This window comes from Heterodontus francisci, chromosome 42 (assembly GCF_036365525.1).
Source record: "Heterodontus francisci isolate sHetFra1 chromosome 42, sHetFra1.hap1, whole genome shotgun sequence".
NCBI lineage: Eukaryota > Metazoa > Chordata > Chondrichthyes > Heterodontiformes > Heterodontidae > Heterodontus > Heterodontus francisci.
Window position 1 is genome coordinate 7890338 of NC_090412.1, and position 15024 is coordinate 7905361.

General features: G+C 43.9%; 1 protein-coding gene across 1 annotated transcript in view; it reads left to right on the forward strand.

Moving 5' to 3' along the window:
- The window catches only part of ret (ret proto-oncogene receptor tyrosine kinase), an 86321-nt gene that overhangs the window by 31278 nt on the left and 40019 nt on the right, over positions 1–15024 (forward strand). The window contains exons 2-3 of the mRNA XM_068020477.1: positions 10191–10430; positions 14712–14993. Coding sequence (XP_067876578.1) covers positions 10191–10430; positions 14712–14993 — 522 coding nt within the window. The remainder of the gene's footprint in view (positions 1–10190; positions 10431–14711; positions 14994–15024) is intronic.

A 15024-nucleotide genomic window follows, 5' to 3' on the forward strand; every position in this document is an offset into this window, starting at 1 on the left:
AGAATCTCTAAGCACCATAATTCTGCCATTTAAAGCCCCCTACTTAATGATGTCAATTAAGCCCTTGTTAATGGCTCTTAATGTCAATTATTGCTGTTTTTCAATTACTGCTTTATATTTTCAACAGAGAACCATGAGCCAGAGATGGAATTACTGTATTTTAAAATGTTGGTGAGGATTACAGGTGCAACATTGCTGTCTTCTGAATTGGGTCCATTGGAGTTGATGTGGAGTCCACATCAGATGATTTACCATGATTGCTTGGGATGGTAAAACTGCCTGGTATTACCATGGAAAAAAGTTTATGTTATTGAACTGTGCTATGTCTGCAAGTCCTGGTTCACCATGACCTATGATGGCAAGGTTCAATAGAAGGGTCGTGTTCTAAACTGGGGCTGTCCAAGCTTTGTGTCCTTGTGGGTCACATGGGTACATGGATTGGAGCTTTGTGGGGTTAGATGTAATGTTTAGTTCCAGCTCCATTAAAGTTTTCCCATATTACAACAATGACTGCACTTCAAAAGTACTTCATTGGCTGTAAAGCACTCTCGGACAATATTGGAAGATCTTGGTGTTCCAATTTAGGATTTAAGGCACTGATGAGGCAGCTGTGATTTATAAAAAAAGAGCCCTTTCCAGGCCCACAACATTCCAAACAGGACCAACGGGAAGTAGGATCGAGTTTCCTGGGCAGCATTGTCGGGGCTCAATGACTGTATGCGTTCTATACTTTCACAGTTTGGATACCCATCTTCCAACCCAATGTTGGATGTGGTTGCTGCATAAGTAAGATGTACAACATGGAAAGCATGTTTACGAACAGCAAACACAATGTCCTTAACTGGCCTTGATCTCAGATATATTGAATGTTATGCTGGAAAGGTACATATGATATCTCCGCTCTTGGTTGGGATGACCTCTCATGCAGAAACAATGATCTGTCTGATATATTACCGGAAGTGAACCCGTTGTTATCAATGTAATTATATCCACACACTGTAAGAAACTAATGCATTGGTTAACAGGGTCTGCTAATGCCATTACAAAGGCAATATTGACTTATTCGATTCATAATCTTCTATCAATGTTCTAGGATAGGTTTGCACCAATTAAAGGCATATCGCCTTCCCCAGAACATCATTAGCCACGGTGAACTTTGAACGTGTTTGATTGACAGTGGTTTACCACTGACAAGCCACTAATGATGGTGCCTGCATCTACAACTGGCCTCAAATAGTGTTCAGGAAAGTGCAGGCACTTGTCGAATAGATCCTTTTTTTTGTCATCCTCAGCCCTCCCATACGAAGCCTTGCCTATAGCCCCCGATATTGAAAACATGTTGAAAGGCCATTTTGCTGCAGAATTGGGTAACTGAAATGGCAGCTGATCAAGCCGTTGTACGAAAGAAAGATTTGTATTTATATCAGCACTTGTATTTATTTACAGCATCTCATCTTTTGAATGGGCACTTTACAGCCTTCCAGACTCAACACTAAGTTCAATAATTTTTGATCATGGCCTCTGACCCCATGTTTTCGTGTTTCTTTCGCTGTTTCACTTTTTTTCTCCCCCCCCCCCCCCTCCTTGTTTCTTTCTTAATCTCTTTACTTTGTGCTCCGATGGTTGCTTTCCTGCCATTCACACTTCATCCAGACACATCTTTTGTTTCTTTACTTGTCCCATTACCACTCCCTTTAGCTTTGTACCTTTTGTCATTTAATCTGTCCTGCCCTCCGCCTTATGACAGACCTTCCCTTTTGTTCTTCTTCCCCCTTTCACTTGCTCAAAACCTATTACATTTCCAGCACCTTCTGTTTTTGTTTCAGATTTCCGGTATCTGCGGTATTTTTCTTTTGTGTTGTGTTTATATGGCGCCTTTTATGACCTCAGAATATCCCAGTGTGCTTTACAACCAATCAAGTTCTTTTGCAGTGTAGTCACTCTCATATTGCAGGAAATGCAGGAACCCATTTGTGCACAGCAAGCTCCCATCAACAACAATGTGATAATGACCAGATAATTGTTTTATTTATTAATGTTTTTTGGATCAGTATTGGCCAGGAGAATTGACTCTCGGATATGAGGGATGAGTGGAAATCCATGCCCAAAATTTGTGTTTGTCTGGGTTTGAGACTGAGTCTTAAATTAGCTTCAGCCTGAAAAACAGACAGAACCGGAGGCAGAGACAACTTTTCATTTTGCCCTAGAGCTGGTGGATGGAGTAGCAGTTGTAGCTGGCGCGGGTTTGATCTTGATTCGGTGGGAGCCTGCTCTCTAATCCCTGCACTATAGCACCCATCTGTCGGGCTGTACTGTTTTTCCATGTTTTTGATAGGCGACCACTCACTGGTCACAGCCCCGTCTGCCTTTCTGTCCCTTCAGATTTGTATCAGTGTGCATGTGTTTGACTATCTGTGTATCTGCCAGACTATCTGTGTGCCTATGTATGTATAATGCACATCCAGATATTTTTCAGTCTATTATTGACGGCCGTGCCTTCAACTGCCGAGGCCCTAAGCTCTGGAATTCCATCCCTATACCTCTCTACTTCTCTCTCCTCCTTTAAGACACTCCTTTGAACCTACCTCTTTGATTAAGCTTTTGGTCACCTGTTCTAATATCCTCTTTATGTAGCTCAGTGTCAAATTTTGCCTGATAATGCTCCTGTTGAAGTGCCTTGGGATGTTTTACTACATTACAATTATGTTAAAGGCGCTGTTCAATGCAAGTTGTTGCTATGTCTGTGTATTTGTTTACATCTGTGTATCTGTTTGCATCTGTGTATGTTTGTGGACCCTTCCTCTGTGTAGATGATTGTGTATGTCTGTGCACCACAGGGACAGCAGAATTCTGCCACCCCATCAGGTTACGATCAGTTTGAAGCCTGGCGCACTACACTGAGCAACATCTCGAGTATTCGATGCTTATTGTATTTGCTGATTTACTAGTGGTTATTTCTGTTGCTGTTCATTCATAAAACCTGATTGTGGAGTGATAGTGCTGATTTATTTTAGTAGCTGACAGTCTCTTTCAGAAGTGGTTCCAGTGAATGTATCGATGTTGGGTACGGTCCATGCTCAATACTTCCACGGGGACTCTGTTGACATATAGAGACTGTGGGTTACTAACGTAGCTTTATAAATACATTACACAGCTGCAGCTCAGTGGGTAGCACTCTCGCCCCTGAGTCAATGTTCCCACTCTTGGACTTGAGCACAAAAATCAACACTGGCACTCCAGTGCAGTACTGAGGGTGTGCTGCACTGTTAGAGTTGCCGTCTTTCAGATGATCAGATGCAACATTTAACTGAAGCTCCATCTGCCTGTTCCGGTGAATGTAAAAGATCCCATGACACTATTTCGAAGAAGAGCAAGGGAGTTATCCCTGGTGTCCTGACCAATATTTATCCCTCAGCCAAAATCACAAGAACACAATGCTCTTTGCGAGAGTTTGCTGGGCACAAAATTAGCCACTGCATTTCCTGCATTACAACAGTGACTACACTTCAAAAGTACTTCATTGGCTGGAAAGTGCTTTGAGATGTCCAGTGGTTGTGAAAAGCGTGATAGAAATGCAAGTCTTTCTTTTTTATATTATATATTGTAATAGTTATACCAGAAGTAGTGCATTATGGATGGTATTCCTTCACTTTCTAATGTTCCTGTAAATATAGATGGTCCTTGTGGATTATATATTTTTAAGTATCCTTCTTAATGAAACTTATTTGTAGAAGAAAAGGGAGAGAAAATTACATCAACCCAAGAACCTTTCTTTTTTAGATACAGCACCAAAACAGGCCCTTTGGCCCACCGAGTCTACGCTGACCATCACCCACCCATTTATACTAATCCTACATTAATCCCATTTTTTTTCCCTCTCACATCCCCACCTTTCCCTCAATTCTCCTACCACCTACCTACACTAGGGGCAATTTTTACAATGACCAATTTACCTATCAGCCCGCAAGTCTTTGGCATGTGGGAGGAAACCGGAGCACCCGGAGGAAACCCACGCGGTCACAGGGAGAGCTTGCAAACTCCACACAGGCAGTACCCAGAACCAAACCCTGAGGGGCAGTGGAGTGGCGCAGTGGTTAGCACCGCAGCATCACAGCTCCAGCGACCCGGGTTCAGTTCTGGGTACTACCTGTGCGGAATTTGCAAGCTCTCCCTGTGACCGCGTGGGTTTCCTCCGGGTGCTCCGGTTTCCTCACACATGTCAAAGACTTGTGGGTTGATAGGTAAATTGGCCATTGTAAAAAATTGCCCCTCGTATAGGTAGGTGGTAGGAAAATTGAGGGAAGGTGGGGATGTGAGAGGGAAAATGGGATTGATGATTAGTATAACTGGGTGGTTGATGGCCACCACAGACTTGGTGGGCCAAAGGGCCTGTTTCAGTGCTGTATCTCTCTATGGCTGTAAGAACCTCTTAGACTATCTAAGTCCCACAATGGAGTGCTGTCTCAGCACACATTGGGTAATAGTATAATATAGGGTTGTTACTGGGCAGATTATGTAAATAGACTGAGCATATCATCACAGAAAGTGATTTAACCTGTACAGAACCTTGTGGAAGAGTTGTGGTGGAGCCTTAGATACAAGACATGTGTAAATAAACTCCTGTTACTTTAACTCTCAGACTGATATATATTTATATTCTGTACTAAGTCAATAGTTAACAGAATATTACAAATAGCAGGCTGGAGATCTTCCAAACTATTGGGAATCCAAAGCTGTATACCAGAGAGATGTCTTAACATACAGCCCAGAGACCTTGCACAATCACCAGGGTCCCACAACTGCACTTCAGGCAGTTTTCCTAATGCAATCAGTTGCACCAGCCTCGACATGTGGTGCTTGGGAGCCCATGGTACCTACCAAGAAGATGCCTTATCATGGAATGTGTAAACCCAACAGCCTGGAGATCTCCCAACTCATTGGAAGCCCACAGTTGTTGAGCAGAGAGAGTCTAAGCATGAACTTAATGGTTGGGTTGGAGGGGGATGGGGGAGGAGATGGCAGGTTTTTCTGGATTTGATCCCAGACATTCTGGATTGGTGAATACCGGAATGTCAGGCTGGTTGGAGCATGGATGTGCGAGAGAGCCTGCCGGATTTTTCCAGTATTCCTGGTGCCCAGCCCTCCCATTGTGTCCAGGTACAGAACCAGGAACAAGTAACACTAATCTGGAGATCTACCAAATTGATGAAGATGAACTGAATAAGACATTTTGGTAATGCATTATTCCTATCAAGATATTGATTTTAGTCTCAAAGTATTCATAGGAGCTGCCTAAATCTAAAAGTGTAATCTATCCTAACTGTTCAGAAGCTGCATAGCCAGAAACAAAACTGCATTTCTCATGAGCTGTTCCATTTGAATTGGATGAGGAGGATCTCATTTCCTTTTTATAAAAAACTCATTTTTTTGTGAAGACTGGCAAAAAGCAAAAGAAAATGAGCTAGTTTAGAACGCTTTGGAGCACTGCATGATTCAGGGATGTTACTTATCATCCCTGTGCTTAGTGCCTTTCTTGGCTCCCGGTCCAGCAACACCCTGATTTTAATATTATCACCCTTCTTTCTCAAATCCCTCCATGGCCTTGCCCCTCCCTATACTGTAACCCCCTCCAGCCCTACAACCCTCCATTCTCCTCCAATTCTGGCCTCCTGTGCACCCCTACATTCCTTTGCTCCACCATTGGCATCTGTGGCTTCAGCTGTCTGGACTTTAAGCTCTGGAAATCAAAGAACAAAGAACAAAGAACAGTACAGCACAGGAACAGGCCATTCGGCCCTCCAAGCCTGCACCGATCTTGATGCCTGCCTAAACTAACACCTTCTGCACTTCCGGGGCCCATATCCCTCTATTCCCTTCCTATTCATATATTTGTCAAGATGTCTCTTAAACGTCGCTATCGTATCTGCTTCCACCACCTCCCCTGGCAGCAAGTTCCAGGCACTCACCACCCTCTGTGTAAAAAAACTTGCCTCGCACATCCCCTCTAAACTTTGCCCCTCGCACCTTAAACCTATGTCCCCTAGTAACTGACTCTTCCACCCTGGGAAAATGCTTCTGACTATCCACTCTGTCCATGCCGCTCATAACTTTGGAAACCTCTATCATGTCGCCCCTCCACCTCCGTCGTTCCAGTGAAAACAATCCGAGTTTTTCCAACCTCTCCTCATAGCTAATGCCCTCCAGACCAGGCAACATCCTGGTAAACCTCCTCTGTACCCTCTCCAAAGCCTCCATTTCCTTCTGGTGTGGCGACCAGAATTGCATGCAATATTCTAAGTGTGGCCTAACTAAAGTTCTGTACAGCTGCAACATGACTTGCCAATTTTTATACTCTATGCCCCGACCAATGAAGGCAAGCATGCCGTATGCCTTCTTGACTACCTTATCCACCTGCGTTGGCACTTTCAGTGACCTGTGGACCTGTACGCCCAGATTCCTCTGCCTGTCAATACTCCTAAGGGTTCTGCCATTTACTGTATACCTCCCACCTGCATTAGACCTTCCAAAATGCATTACCTCACATTTGTTCGGATTAAACTCCATCTGCCATTTCTCCGCCCAAGTCTCCAACCGATCTATATCCTGCTGTATCCTCTGACAATCCTCATCATTATCCGCAACTCCACCAACCTTTGTGTCGTCCGCAAACTTACTAATCAGACCAGCTACATTTTCCTCCAAATCATTTATATATACTACAAACAGCAAAGGTCCCAGCACTGATCCCTGCGGAACACCACTAGTCACATCCCTCCATTCAGAAAAACACCCATCCACTGTTACCCTCTGTCTTCTGTGACTGAGCCAGTTCTATATCCATCTTGCCAGCTCATCTCTGATCCCGTGTGACTTCACCTTTTGCACCAGTCTGCCATGCGGGACCTTGTCAAAGGCTTTACTAAAGTCCATATAGACAACATCCACCGCCCTTCCCTCATAAATCATCTTCGTCACTTCCTCAAAAAACTCAATCAAATTAGTAAGACACGACCTCCCCTTCACAAAACTATGCTGTCTCTCGCTAATAAGTTCGTTTGTTTCCAAATGGGAGTAAATCCTGTCCCTAAACCTCTCCGCCTCTCTACCTCTCTCTCCTTCTTTGAGCCGCTCTTTAAAACTTACCTCTTTGAGGTGTGATTATATGAGATTAACAGTCAGTCATAAAACTGTGGAAATATTAAAGGATCTCCCATGGCATTGCCCATGGCGTGTCAGACAATAGGCTGCTTTACAAAGATAGGTGTGCTATAACACGTAATACACAGCATATTATACTGCTGCGACAGGTCTGTCTATGTTGCATCGACTCCACAGCACAGGAACAGACAACAGCTCAACAAACTCATGCCGGTGTTTATTCTCCATACGAGCCTCCTCCCACTCCTCTTCGTCTCACTCTTTCTTTCTACATATCCTTTTATTCCCTTCTCCTTCATGCGCTTATCTAGCTTCCCCTTAATGTATCTATGCCATTCGCCTCAACCACTCCCTGTGGTACGTGCATTCCAGATTCTTACCATTCTTTGATAATTGCTCCTGTGAAGCACCTTGGGACATTAAAGGCACTATATAAATGTAAGCTGTTGGTGTTTAGGTAAAGAGATTTTTCATGAATTCCCCTTTGAATTTATTCGAGGCTCTCTTGTGCTTATGGTCTCTAGTTTTGATCTAACCCACAAGTATTTAAGTTGGCCCGTACATTTAATGTCACAACTCTTATTCCAGGTAGGCATATGCTTTCTAATATGTATGACAGGTTGATTTTCACGTGTTGCATTTTAAAACGTTCCCACGTGTTCAGCACTCACAGACTTTCCGTGCTAGCTGAACCTACTTGTCCAACCACCAGACATTTTAGAAGCCAGCTTAACGGAGACCCATTTTGAAAAGTCTATTTCTTAATTTGTTTGAACATGCTGCTTGCGTTAAGTTGAAAACATGTTGAATTTATTAACTGGTTTATGTTAAAGAGCACATTATCACCTCTCTCAGAAAACATCTCCAGACAGTTCACAGACAATGAATTATGTCATTGTGGCTGTTGGGCAGATCCCGTAGACATCACTGAGAGGAATCTCAAGTTGATCCCTGGCGTTGGTTGAGGAGCAGATGCTGTCCAGGACACTGAGAGAACTCCCCCAGACTTCTTTCAATAACACTAAGGAATCTTTATCATGATCCTTTTGAAAGGATGGACAAGGCCTTGAGTTTAACACCATTTGAAGGCACAAGCTTGTAGCCATGTCCAAACAAAAAAAAAACACTGCTCAATAGGGCAAGAGTGCCCCTTTAATAAGAAGGAGGGAGCAACACACAAAGACTGACAGACCCTTTTCATGTGCCATATTTATCAGCACAGCTGCCTGCCATTGCAGTAAACAAGATCTTTAAGCACTATTGGAATAGAATCGGGTTTTAAAGCCTGCTGTAATGCATTTGCAGATAAAATCCCATTATGGAGCAGTGATCACTCTAAAAGATTAGCATCTCCCCGCCTGACTTTTAAAGTGTTTTTCTGAGGTTTTGCTGTCATCCCTTACCCCCCTGACAATTGCCTTGAGTCAGATACAACTAGTTCTAATCTCCTTCTGTACCATAGTAGAGACTCAACAGCAGCACCATAGGAAAATTCGATTATAGTGTAGCATTACCAGACGGGACAGAATGGTCAGTACTTGGACTGGGCATTGCAATGGGCTTAGTTTACTGTTCTAGTACCATTGGGAGTAGGTTTTACTTGTAGCTGCTCTGTCCCCAAAATGACGGTTGTGGTCCTATGTACATCACAGGGCCCCGATTTGTATATTAAAAAAGGACCCACCTCTTGAAATGGCCGGGTGGTTCAGTTCCCCCAGCAATAAACCCCTTTAAAAAAAAAAGTGGTGGCGGCTGTTAGTGTATCATTAACACCGATTAGGCTAAGTTAGAATTGGCCCAAGTGAGATTGGGGTTTGATCCCCGTGCACGCTGATGGGATCAATGAAGTAAACCAATCAGCCCATTCCAACTCATCCATCCAGAAAAAAATAGATATGCCTTTATATAGCGCCTTTCACAACCTTAGAATGTCCCAAAGCACTTTGCAGCCCAATGAAGTATTTTTGAAGTGTAGTCACTGTTGTAATGTAAGAAACGTGACAGCCAATTTATGCACAGCAAGCTCCCACAAACAGCAATGTGATGATGACCGGGTAATCCGTTTTCAGTGAGGTTGATTGAGGAAGGAATGTTGGCCACGTTTCTTTGAAATTATGCCATGGGATTTTTTACATCCACCTGAGAGGGCGGTTAGAGCCAAGGTTTAAATTCGCATATGAAAAAAACACACCTCCGACAGTGCAGCACCCTCTCAGTACTGCAGTGGAGTGTCAGCATAGATGTTTGTGCTTAAGTCTCTGGAGTGGATCTTGAACCCACAACTTTCTGACTCAGAGGCAAGAGTGCTACCCACTGAGCCACAGCTGACAAGAAGCTTATAGTTCCTACCTCACACTATCTGTTTCCTAAATGTGTCTTGGCTTTGCTTCTCCACTACCCTTCCAGTGCATATGCTGATCACTCTGTGTGAAGGAGAACTTACAACACAAAGCCCTAAATTTATCTTTTGCCCGTTCAACATGTCCCCCGTGTTCCACTGCCAGAGTTTAATATGAAGTAGCATTTTTGGATAATACTTGGTTGACAAATGAATATTTATCTAAAACACAAAATCTCTTGGTTTGATATTAGATTGGAGGCATGAACTCCGTGAAAACCTATTTATCTTTGTTCATACGAATGTGTTGATATTCATTCAATGTGAGAATATCCGAAACATGGTTTCATATGAAACTACGGTGATTAGACAAGGAATCCCAGGTTCAAACTTAGGACAGATTTAGTAAATATAGAGAAATTTCAAAGGTGTTTTGAAGTTTCCTACTGTGGAGATTTTCACTGCCAACGATTCCAACGTTTACTAGAAATATAAAACTGATGTGTTTTCTTCTTCTGTCTCTCTTTTCTCTCTGTCACTCCTCGTCTCGATTTTTTCTGTCCCTCTCTCCCTTCTCTCTTTTTCATATGTCTCTTACCTTCTGTCTATTTTCTTTCTATTTTTCTCTTACTCTGTCTTTTTCTTCTGCCTCTCCTTTTTTCTCTGTCTCTCTCACATTTCTTCTTTTGTCTAGTTGCGCTTGGATTATACTTCCCCAGGAAGACCTACCAGGCAACTGTGTACATTGGTCAGCCAGCAGATACTCCACTGCTCCAGATCTATGCTTTACCCGATGAGGGGGATCGCACGGCCTACTTTGGGTTCTGCAACAATCTGTTAAATGGATTTCGACAGCAGTGGTTCAGAATTGATGAGAAATCCGGGGTCTTTTACCTTAACAAGACACTGGAGGAGAGTGACCTCAATCTGCTGGGTAAGCAAGTCCTTTCTATCATGTGCTGATGTACTTAATATTGATCATTCATGGATGACATCATCAAGTAAAATTAATAAATTAAACCAGTTATGATTTAATAAGAATGGGATAATACAAGAGACTGCTCAGGAAAAGAAAATGGCATTTATTTTTCTTTATTCATTCATGGGATGTGGGCATCACTGACGAGGCGAGCATTTATTGCCCATCCCTAAATGCCCCATTAATTGACTTCAGGTGGTCAGAAAGGCTAATAGAGTGGCAGCCAAGAACAGGGAAAAGAAGGAGAGACTGAGAAGAAGATTGAGAGATGATATAATATCAAACCTAGGAACCACATGGTGAGAACAGCAAGGGATAGAGATAAATGAGGAGGGTTACATGCTACAGTGGATAAACACAGCTTAAATGTAAATGCCCCAGAGAAGGTGGTGGTGAGCTGCCTTCTTGAACCGCTGTGGGTACACCCACAGTGCTGTTAGGAAGGGAGTTCCAGGTTTTCAATCCAGTGACAGTGAAGGAAAGGCGTTATAGATCCAAGTCAGGATAGTGTGAGACTTGTCATACCTCATCTCTCAAAGCATTCCACATAAAATAATGAATTACTTCAGCGCTGAGCAACTATTGCTTTGTATGGAAATGCAGCAGCCTTGACGGTCACTTTGCACATGGCGTGATCTCGCAATCAGCAAACACGAGGAATGGGTAGCTCATCTGTTTTTGGAAGTTTTGACTGAGGGAGGAATGCTGGCCGGGAGAACACTGTGTTCCTCTTCAAATAGCATCATGGGATCTTTGATATCCACTCAGTCAACACATCAGCCAGGCAGGGCCTCAGGCTATTGCCTCTTCCGAAAGACGGTATCTCAAACCGTGCAGCACGCTTCCCCCTCTCAGTACTGCACTGGAGTGTCAGCCTAGATGATGTGAAAAAGTGAGACTTGATCCTACAGCCTTTGGACACAAGTAAGAGTGCTATTAACTGAGCTAAACTAAGGAAGCATTTATATCCACAATAGTTTGCAAGTTCTCCCTGTGTCTGCGTGGGTTTCCTCCGGGGGCTCCGGTTTCCTCCCACATGCCAAAGACTTGCAGGTTGGTAGGTTAATTGGCCATTATAAATTGCCCCTAGTACAGGTAGGTGGTAGGGAAATATATAGGGACCGTTGGGGATGTTATTGGAATATGGGATTCGTGTAGGATTAGTATAAATGGGTGTTTGATGGTCGGCACAGACTCGGTGGGCCGAAGGACCTGTTTCAGTGCTGTATCTCTAAACTAAACTAAACTAAACATAACACGCAACAGGAAACCATGCAGTAACTTGAACTATATTGCTTTCAACTAGCAAAAATGCTTACAGCAATATAACAATTAAATGTGTTTAAAATCTCTTTATACAACTCTCCCACTGGCTCAGTGCATAGTGTGGTATTAAGTCATACAGTCCAGGAAGGCCCCAGGCTAAATTTCTTTCCACCACTGACTCCGCCAACCAACAGTGTGTTCATTTAGCTGACCTCAGATGGGTTTATGATAAGCTCAATATATTTGCGTTCAGTTCCGAAGGCTGAAGGTACAGGATAAAGCCAGCCATGGAGGCTGTTCCTGATTGCTGTCACCTAATGGAGTTCAACCTGGAAAAGTGTGAAGTGATTCATTTTGGAAGGTCGAATTTGAATGCAGAATACAGGCTTAAAGACAGGATTCTTGGTAGTGTGGAGGAACAGAGGGATCTTGGGGTCCATGTCCATAGATCGCTCAAAGTTGCCACCCAAGTTGATAGAGTTGTTAAGAAGGCGTATGGTGTGTTGGCTTTCATTAACAGGGGGATTGAGTTTAAGGGCCGCGAGGTTATGCTGCAGCTCTTTAAGGCCCTGGTTCGACCACACTTGGAATATTGTGTTCAGTTCTGGTCACCTCATTATAGGAAGGATGTGGAATCTTTAGAGAGGGTGCAGAGGAGATTTACCAGGATGCTGCCTGGACTGGAGGGCATGTCTTACGAAGAAAGATTGAGGGAGCTAGGGCTTTTCTCATTGGAGCGAAGAAGGATGAGAGGTGACTTGATAGAGGGGTACAAGATGATGAGAGGCATAGATAGAGTGGATAGCCAGAGACTTTTTCCCAGGGTGGAAAGGGCTATCACCAGGGGGCATAATTTTAAGGTGATTGGAGGAAGGTTTCGGGGAGATGTCAGAGGTAGGTTCTTTACACAGAGAGTGGTGGGTGCGTGGAATGCGCTGCCAGCGGTGGTAGTAGAAGCAGATACATTAGGGACATTTAAGCGACTCTTGGATAGGTACATGGATGATAGTAGAATGAAGGGTAGGTAGTTAGTTTGATCTTAGAGTAGGTTAAAGGTTCGAAGGGCCTGTACTGTGCTGTACTGTTCTATGTTCTATGTTCTAATCCTTGGTAGAGACAGCATGTATGTAGATACCCGAAGACACTGAGTGGGCCCAGGGCTTCCTCAGGAGAGTGGAGAGAAAAACCACTAGATGGACTTCTCGTCTCCAGTCACAGGAAATTAGCTCAAGGGATCTATTGGTGCTGTGCTGGTAGTAGGTCATACATGTGTTCTTTTATCTGAAGGGGTTACCTAGCAAACAATACAGAGATGAATTAACATCAGCATATAATTGTTAATCTGTGTCTGCTTCAGTTATTGTGTCCCTTCATACATGTACCCTCTCAGTGGGTCAGACCCCAATGACATCATCTGCACTCATTGCTTAAACAAAGCAATTTATAAACGGACAAATATGAACGAAGAGGAAGTTAATTAGAATTCTATGTAAGCGTATGTTTTTTTTTTAAATGTTACAGTGAGGCTCACTATTTAAAAGAGGTGAGAATCCAGGTGTCAGGTTGGATTGCAGCTTCATTGGATGCGATACAAAGCCACAGCTTTCTGACTCAGAGGTGACAGTGCTAGTAATGGAGAGTGAAGGTTAAACTTACATTCAGCAGTGTGCAATTGGAATATTAGTGCTGAGTACCAGATGGAGGACCTTCCAAAAGGAAATGTATTTCCACTAGAAAAAAAATGCTTATTTCTAAAACAACAATAACTTGCATTTATGTAGCACCTTTCATGTAATAGAACATCCCCAAGGTGCTTCACAGGAGTGTTATCACACAAAATTTCACACCAAGGTACCTAAAGAGATATTAGGGCCGATGACCAGAGCTTGGCCAAAGATGTAGGTTTTAAGGAGCATCTTAAAGGAGGAGAGAGAGGTTGAGAGGTGAAACAGTTTAGATAAGGAATGTCAGAGCTTAGGGCCCAGGTAACTGTAGGCACACCCACCCATGGTGGAGCGATGGGAATTGGGGATTTGCAAGAGGCCAGAATTAGGGGAGTGCAGAGTTCTCAGGGAATTGTAGGGCTGGAGGAGGTTGCAGAGATGGGGGGGTGGGTGGGGTGGGGGGGGGGGGGGGGGTGCGTGTTGCGAGGCCATGGAGGGATCTGAAAACAAGAATGAGAATTTTAAAATTGAGGCGGTGCTCAACTGATATTCTGGTTTCCATAGTGTTTGAATGCTGTGTAAAAAAAAAAACCTTTGGCTCATTTTGAAAGTAGGAATAAAATGACCAGCACCACCCACCGCCTAAATGAAATGCCAATCATGCCCTGATTTCAACTGGCAGCAGGATTTTGGGTGGGGTGGGTGAGTGCCAAACCGTCCCCCTGAACTCCCAGCCTTAGCAGCGTGAGGCCCAGTGATTCAGGCCTTGTCAGCATTCTGCTAGCCAATTGGCGGCCTGCAGTGGGCAGGAAGCAGTACCAGGAGCTGGCAGAGGGTAGGCAGGGACTTTCAGGAGGCTGCCCAGCTAGCAAGGAGATAAGATACTGGGGGACCGGGTTTGCTGCATGGTCTGGCAGTAAGGGGAAATGGAACCCATTGGCAGGGAAGGCCTAAACGTTCCTCCTTCCCCTCCTGGTCTCTTCTGGTCCAGGAGCCTCTTCCTGCTGCCTTCCCCACTCCAGTTAAAATTGGAATCAAGGCTCAATGATGCCATCAAACCCCCATCTGCCTATTTAAAGAAAGACCCTGCTAGCTTTAGGTGGGTGTCCTCATTGCCTGCTCAGAAGAGCGAGTTCAAATTGAAAGTTGGATCCAGGAGTTAAAGTCACCCAATTTTAATTCCCTATCCGCCTGTTTCTGCCTGGCAGTTTGGATTAAAATTGTCCCTCATAGGTTTGGAGTATGAATGAAAGCTTTACTCCCTCAGCTTAGAATTATGTCTCCTTTCTCTTTCCCTTGGTTGCAGGTAATATGGGCGGACCTGAATTATATAAGATCACGCTGCATATCTTTGCTGTCCCTAAGCCACTTCAGGAGAAGGAGTGCAAGGCGCAGGTGATAGTTATCGTGGTGAATAAAAGCACGCCCTCCTGCGCCAATATCACAGTGGAAGACCTCTGCTTTGGAGAAGTGGATTCGAAGGTTCAAATTATCGAGAACAAGTATCCTGGCACGTTCTTTCGAATGAACTCCTTGCCAACCCAGTACCAGTGCCAATTTGCCAACATCTCCTATCATCTAAGAACAGGTAAACGCGTGAGGTGAGATGGGTGACGGGC